The 7,104-nt window shown below is 41.2% G+C and overlaps 1 protein-coding gene across 1 annotated transcript; it reads right to left on the reverse strand.

Annotated features, from left to right (window-relative positions):
- Window positions 1-1,338: 1,338 nt before the first annotated feature.
- On the reverse strand, window positions 1,339-3,998 carry LOC124676936 (NAC domain-containing protein 7-like). The gene is made up of 4 exons (XM_047212948.1): window positions 3,970-3,998; window positions 2,543-2,756; window positions 2,116-2,387; window positions 1,339-2,032 (listed from the first exon to the last, which is right to left on the reverse strand). The coding sequence occupies exons 2-4, from the start codon at window positions 2,700-2,702 to the stop codon at window positions 1,496-1,498; spliced, it is 969 nt and encodes a 322-aa protein (XP_047068904.1). The 5' UTR covers window positions 2,703-2,756; window positions 3,970-3,998; the 3' UTR covers window positions 1,339-1,495.
- Between the last annotated feature and the right edge of the window lie 3,106 nt (window positions 3,999-7,104).

Here is a 7,104-nt window from a genome sequence, read left to right on the forward strand (position 1 = left end):
TAGTACAAATTCCTGTTCACTATTCTCATTTGGACATTTTGTCATTTTTATGCAGGCCACACACAATGGTATTTTTTCGTGAAAACTTACACGAGTAAGTATCAACATAATATGTACATGCAAAAATTTACTTCACATTTTTTTAAAAATTTTTAAATAACATTTTTTGAACTTTTCGTAAACGGGTGCGCGCGCACCCAGGTTCCAAACGTCCGGGTCGGCTCTTTTGCGCTCTTTATCATAAAAATGATATGTTTATATTGGTGTCTATTAAATATGATGCAACCTTAGTGAACTGAAATTTATTTGTTGTCTAGTTATGGCTCAGCACTCAGCAACAACAAATTTTTAGAGGTGAAAAATAAGTTTTATTTGAGCCAATAAGTAGCTTCTCTACCAAAAGAAAAGGACTTTGCATGCATGTTTTCTCTATGTCAATATGAATAAGATGAACACAAAAGCACCAATCTTTTATACGTCCACGCGAGAGAGCTGCTTCTAAAAAGTTCTCTTAGTACTACAATGAAGGTGGACACTATAAATGGGATATTAATTAAGATATTAACTTATTTGTAATAAGAAAATTTGAAGTCCGAGCATTAGAACGGCTTGGAGAAAAAGTTTTCTAATTATAATCGAACATTTGCTGAAGCACTTCAAGAACCAGGGATAATTTGGAATACTTCAAAACAAGTAAGCAACCGGTACAATAACTTAAATTCTAGAATAAATCAACTCTTATGCTTGTTATATCTGTTTTGTCCATCATATTTTCCTCAACATGTTTACTTGTTTGGTCCTTTATAAATTCGAATTGGTATGTTAAATCAGGTCTTTTGTTGGTCACTCATCTTGATGTAAGATTTAATCAAGTATGTAATATATATGATTTTTGTTCATATGATCCCTCCATGCTCATGTTCCTGGCCCATCGTATTGAGGGCATCAGCCCAAATTGGAAATAGGGTTTACCACCCGAGCCGCTCGGTAGAGCACCACGGGTATAGGTAGACACTTGCTGATGTGGTGTAGATCGTAATAGATATGTTTTGTTGGCATGTCACTTGTATTTAAATTTAGTACACTGGAACGATTAAATCAATTACTCTCGCAACATTGTACTACAATACCTTGAAACTTGAATTGTAAACTTAATATCCACTAAGAATGCAAGGAATCGCCCATGCATATATCAGCCATTTGTACTATACAGCATGAGAATACTGCGGTTACAAATCGTGGAGCCATGCATGAACATACTAGAGACCCGTATGCCTGAACACAAATTGTGCATGTAAGTATAACCAATTCGGTTATACATACCGCTTCTTTTGACATCTACTAGTACATATACAACTTAATTAGGACGGCATCTCTAGCTATTTTTTACGTACATTAATCACTTCACAGCACAATGTTATTAAGCTGTATAGTGCATTAGTGCTGCTCGTTAGTGTGTGTATATCTTTCGTATATGCATCTCGTTTATATGCCGTTATTTCCACAAGTCATTTTCCCCTTCGCAGGTGGCAGATGTCGACACATAATCCAAGGCCTCTTCATGCTTCCCTTCTACCTGAAACTCCTGCACCGGATTGGAGTAGCTGCTGGACTCCTTCGGAGTTGAGGCACCGTGGCTGAGCTGAGACGCCATGAATTTGTCAAGATCCCTCCATTCTGCGGAAGATGCATAAACCGGCTCGATCTGAAGCTGCCGAGGAGCTTGACCCTCGTGCTGGAGATTGGCAGCTACAGCGCCAATCAGGTCTGTGAGCCTGGGGCTCTCTAACTGGGGGAGCTGCTGGAAGCTCATGGGCTCCTGAGGAAGGAGGTGATGGTACTCCAACTCCACCTTGCAAGGGTGGTGGTAGCTCTGTTGGTGGCCGTGATGGTACGCCGCGCTCTGGTCGACGTGAGGCGCCATGAATGACATATGGTCGTTACTGAACCAGAAGGGCGAGTCTGCGGTGGCCATTCTCTGCACCGCCGCCACTCTCTTCTTGAACACCTTGCAGACCACCCATCCTTCATCCTGCGTTAATTATTAAATTTTTGTTAGATATGAACAGGTGCTGGAGAATGGTCCGTACGACAGTAAGTATGAGGTTTACGTACGTGGGGAGCTCCATTTTCATTGGATTCCAAGCGGTACTCGTGCATGATCCAATCTGACTTTTGCCCATTGGGAGCCCGGCCCTTGTAGAAAACCAGGGTCTTCCTCATCCCGACAAGGCAGTGCTTGACGTAGATCGGCTTGTCCCTGCCGGTAGCCTTCCAGAAACCGGCGGTGGTGGCTCTATTGGTGCGAGTGCCGGTCGGATACTTCTTGTCCTTGTGGCTGAAGAAGAACCAGTCGTTCTGGTCTTCGGTTCCAATCTTGCATTGTTCTGTAAATATCGAGAGTTCAAGTGATTAGTGTACATATATTACTTATTACGTTTCATGCACCATGTATTGCTGTGCGATTACAGTGTAGCAATGTCACAGAGATCGGCAAGCTATGCAGTATGATTGATGTTTTGAATTTGTGAACTGTGATTACCTTGTAGATCCCAAGGCTCAATTTTGTACAAATCAACATCCTTTATAATGTCCAAGTCTATCCTCTTCAGTGCTACCTTCTTTCTCAGGTAGTAATCCACCAGTTCTTCATCGGTGGGGTGGAAACGAAAACCAGGGGGGACATGGGAGAAAACGTTCATCTTCTTCTAGTGATCGAAGTAATATAGATACTCCAAGTAAGTTGACAGTTGACACTGCATGAATAATAACATGTTTAGTTCATTTGTCGGATTAACAATTATATATGGTCATTCCATGCATATATGTGAGCTCTTGTAGACAATAAACTTATTTACCAATAAATTTGGTAAATACACAATCATTTTAATCTCCAAGTCACTTCTATATAACTTACAAACAACAAATTGCACAAGCAAATTCATGCTTACTAAATATAACTGATATTTTTAATTATTTCGGGCAGCAGACAGAGATTACAAAAGGTATTATGCAACCAGATAGAAGTAACACCTATACTTAAAACCTCATGAGAGTATAATTTGATGCATTTCCATATAGAAAGCGGTTAATTAGAGGTGTTTCTTACAACTTAATAGTATGCACTACAGATCAACACTGATTAAAGCGCATCAAATGGTTGATCAATTTTACAAACAACTAGGTTGAGTTGCCATAAAAACATCATTACAATGATGCTAGTTTATAAAATATATGTTATTTTGTTTGCATGTTGCCTTATGGTTTTTTTTGTCAATGCCATGACAATTTTTTTGGACTTGGTATTGATCGGCTAGCTTTGACTCTACATGTTTAGTTGTATGAATATATAGCTTTTTCCAGATAAAACATATACATGTTGTCGTAGAAATAGGTATTTCATGGTAGAAAATTGTTTTGCATTCTTAATTAGTCATCTGAAATATCACAGCCTAAAATTATGATCTAGCAACAAATGTGTAAACTTAGCAAAGGTAATTTCTATTCTATAAAATTTATAGTGCAAGTCAATGATGATAGTTTTGTGATGCTTATCCAAAGACATAGAAATCTGATTTAGATTTAATAGTATCTCGAAATAGACGATTCATAAGTAATTGAGTAATTATGGGCCTAGAGCGGAAAGTACAATACTTTCATCATGCATAAGATTACCCGACCATATGATTGAGCCACACATTTTGCTGGTTGATTTTCTTTTGTGTGGTAGAAGCTAAACATAATGAATGCATTCCAAAGAGCAGTGGCTCACAAGTCAAAATTAATTATGTACGTCATGAGGATGAGGAAGAAAATAAGCTGAAACGATCCATGGTGCATAAACGGAAGGACTATATATTCAAGCAGTACAAAGACATAGAAAGACATAATTCTTCATACTATTAATTATCTTTTCACACGATCTGAGAGAGAGAGAGAGAGAATCCTGGATATGCAGGAAGAACGTACAGATGCTTCAGCACGCCTTCGCGCGTGCAGATTCAGCACCTTATGACGCCTTCTCCTCCGACAAACACCTCGAGCTTGGCGAACCCTACATCCACGACGAAAGAGAAACGACAGCACGCTTCGGTCAGAATCAGAACTCGGAACTTCAGCACGCGCACAGTACGGGTATCCACGGCGAAGCGAAATATAGGCAGAAATCACGAGGTAAATCGATGCTAATTCTGCTGGTAGCTCACAGTACCTGGCTTGCTAGCTCGTCTCCTGGGCTCGCGGCCGGCTGCTACCTTGCAGCAGCTAGCTGGCGGCTGGCCTTCAGTCTCCGTCTACGATGCCGGATGGAAGCCCGAAGTAAGCTAGCTAGCTTGCAGCTTCGGCTAGCTAGTCCCCTCGACGGCGGATCGATGGACGGGTGGGATAAGGCGGGGTATATATACCACCTCCGGTGGCCTGGGTGGGTGGCGCGGCCGGAAAGCGCGGATGGATTGCGGGCCAAGGCTTGGCTGCAATCCAGGAGCGACGCGGGGAGACAGCGACGCCGGGATCTGCCACGATCTCCCTCTCAAGCTGCGCACCCGCGTTTTCTATTGGACCTTCTTCGCCGTAACCGCCACCTCGCCCCACCCGCCAAGGACAGCGACCGGAGTTCCTCGGCTCCAGCGCGGTCGACGGATCACTCCCGGCCGGCCGGCCGCGTCTCCTGCTCCCTCCGATCACCCCAGCCAAGGCCGAAAGGGTGCCGCCCGACCGCGCGCGGCTTCCACTTGATCCTTCCTTCCCGGTGCAACTTATCTCTGCTCGTCTATAAGTAGAAAGCTGGCTATCCAGGGGGAGGCAGAAATGATGGCCGAGTGGGCGAGCGAGCAGAAAAGGCCGGGCACCAGCTGCCACCTTTAATTCTACTACTGAAATGAAGTGGCCAAGAGGGTGTAAAGGCGTTGTTCCTTTCGCTCGTCGATCGGTGCTGATATACATTTAGATTCAACCTTAGACTGGTCACAATAGGAAGTATCATATTGTAGTATCATGTATATTGTACTAATGTGTGATACTATCTTCACAATGCATAGTATCATGTATAGTACTCCCTCCGTCCTAGTTTATAAGTCACAATTTTTGAATATCTTGACCCAAGGTACTAGCTGATTGGGTTTCATTTTCTCTCTCTCATTGGTGCATGCAACCCCTTTCTCTCCCTTATTGGTGCATGCATTCTCTTTCTCTCCCTCATTGGTGCATGCAACCCCTTTCTCTCTCATATTAATTAAAATTATGCCTAGGAGGTGGGGGTTATGGGACAAATAATTTTTGGGAATATGCCTTAAAAACTAGGACGGAGGGAGTAATATCATAGGTTAATTATATTTAGTGATTTGTAGAATCTCAATGCAAAAGTGTGTACAAGATTGGTTTGACATTAATTTTTTTAGTTCTACGTGCTATGATACTACTACCATCTCTTTCTTCATTTATTGATGTGACACATCAGCTTTTTACATGCATGTGATGCATGATACTAGCTATGATACTCCCATTGTGAGTAGTCTAATGTGAAACGTGCATTTGGCGAGTGTGGCCCTGAAAGCCAAGTAATTATGGTTATCATAGGCGGTGCAATTGAGTGATTGACCACTTAGCCATATTGGGACCAAACACATAGTGTTCTTGCGGTCTGCGGACGAGGAGATGCCTGGTGCATAATGGCTGAACAGTGTAAAGTTAGAAACTTAGAATTCATTTTTCCCTGAAGAGTGATTTAAATGTTATACCCGGACTCTGCATAACTGAGATGCAAACAGCCGCAAGAACATCCAGTTAAACAATGTCCAACGACAGAAAGAGGAAAACAAAAGGCCCAATACAAGAGATCATCTCCGAAACTGTATAAACGTCTAAAGTCTAAGGAGATGTAGGGCTGATCCGTAGATTATGCTACATCCATGTTGGAAAAAAATCTCTCGTAGTGTATTCCAACCATGTAGACCTCTCCATAAATAGGTCACAATTATCCACCCACTAAAGAGATGACCAAGAACAGAGCAAAGAAGTACACCAGTAGATAACATGCAAGCGAGAATAATTCTTGTTATAAAAAACCTTGTAATTTCTACATATCCAAAGCGACCAAATAACGGCAAGCACTCCCACCTATTATCCACCAATTTCAGAATATATTAACAACGCTACATGGTTGGTATAAGGTAGAGCTTATTTGGATAATTGACCATACATATCTAGCCAACTGATAATGGAAGAATAATTGTTTGATAGTCTCGTCATGATGATAGAAGACATAATTTTTTTACTTCCATACCAATTGTGTTTTGCAGGGTTGTCTTTAGTGAGTGTAACCCTTCTACTTGAAGGTACCACGAAAAAACCTTAGTCTTTAGTGGTGTCTTCATTTTCCAAACAAAAATATTATCAAACGACACATTAGGCTAGATCAAAGCTCTCTATGCATAGAATCCATAGAGAATTTGCCACTCTCATGTAGATTCCATCGAAACTCGTCAGTCTCTTGTGACAACTGGACCAAAGTCATACGCTCAAGCAAAAAATCCAGGATGCTAGCCTGGATCAACAACATCTCTTCTAAACGTCACATCTAGAGGCGAGGATCCATCACTTTTGTTAGTGTGTCAGATTTGTGACCCATAATATTGTATAGAGCCAGATATTCTCGAAGAGTAGAATTGTGTAGCCACTTATCCTTGCAGAACTTTATCTAAGATCCATCCTTAATTGAGAAACTGACTGATACCTTTGATCAGGATTATCGGATTGTATTATTCTTCTTTTTCTCTAAGAGTCCTTAGGTTTATCAAATCCACATGAAGAATCCTAATGGTGTAAGATCACTACAAACTATGACCAGTATTTCTAATATTTCTAAAAACCGGTAATACGGCGGGGAATATATGCGGTTATTTGTTTTACCCTCTCCGTCCAAAAAAAAGCTTCTCAACTTTTTCTATATGCAGATATATCTATAACTAAAATATATTTATATACTACTATATACGTATCTAGATAAAGTGGAGCAACTTTTTAGAAATGGACGAAGTGCATTGTTTCAAAGTATTCCATCTGCATCCCTGGCAGTGGCAGCAAATTTCTTTTCTTCCTAGCTCTTGC

This window comes from Lolium rigidum, chromosome 7 (assembly GCF_022539505.1).
Source record: "Lolium rigidum isolate FL_2022 chromosome 7, APGP_CSIRO_Lrig_0.1, whole genome shotgun sequence".
Taxonomy (NCBI): Eukaryota; Viridiplantae; Streptophyta; class Magnoliopsida; order Poales; family Poaceae; genus Lolium; species Lolium rigidum.

Coding starts and splice junctions, on each gene's coding strand:
- LOC124676936 (XM_047212948.1), bottom strand. CDS start 2,702: ATGAACGTTTTCTCCCATGTCCCCCCTGGTTTTCGTTTCCACCCCACC. Junction 2,388..2,542: donor TGAGCCTTGGGATCTACAAG/GTAATCACAGTT, acceptor CGATATTTACAG/AACAATGCAAGATTGGAACC. Junction 2,033..2,115: donor ATGAAAATGGAGCTCCCCAC/GTACGTAAACCT, acceptor TAATTAACGCAG/GATGAAGGATGGGTGGTCTG.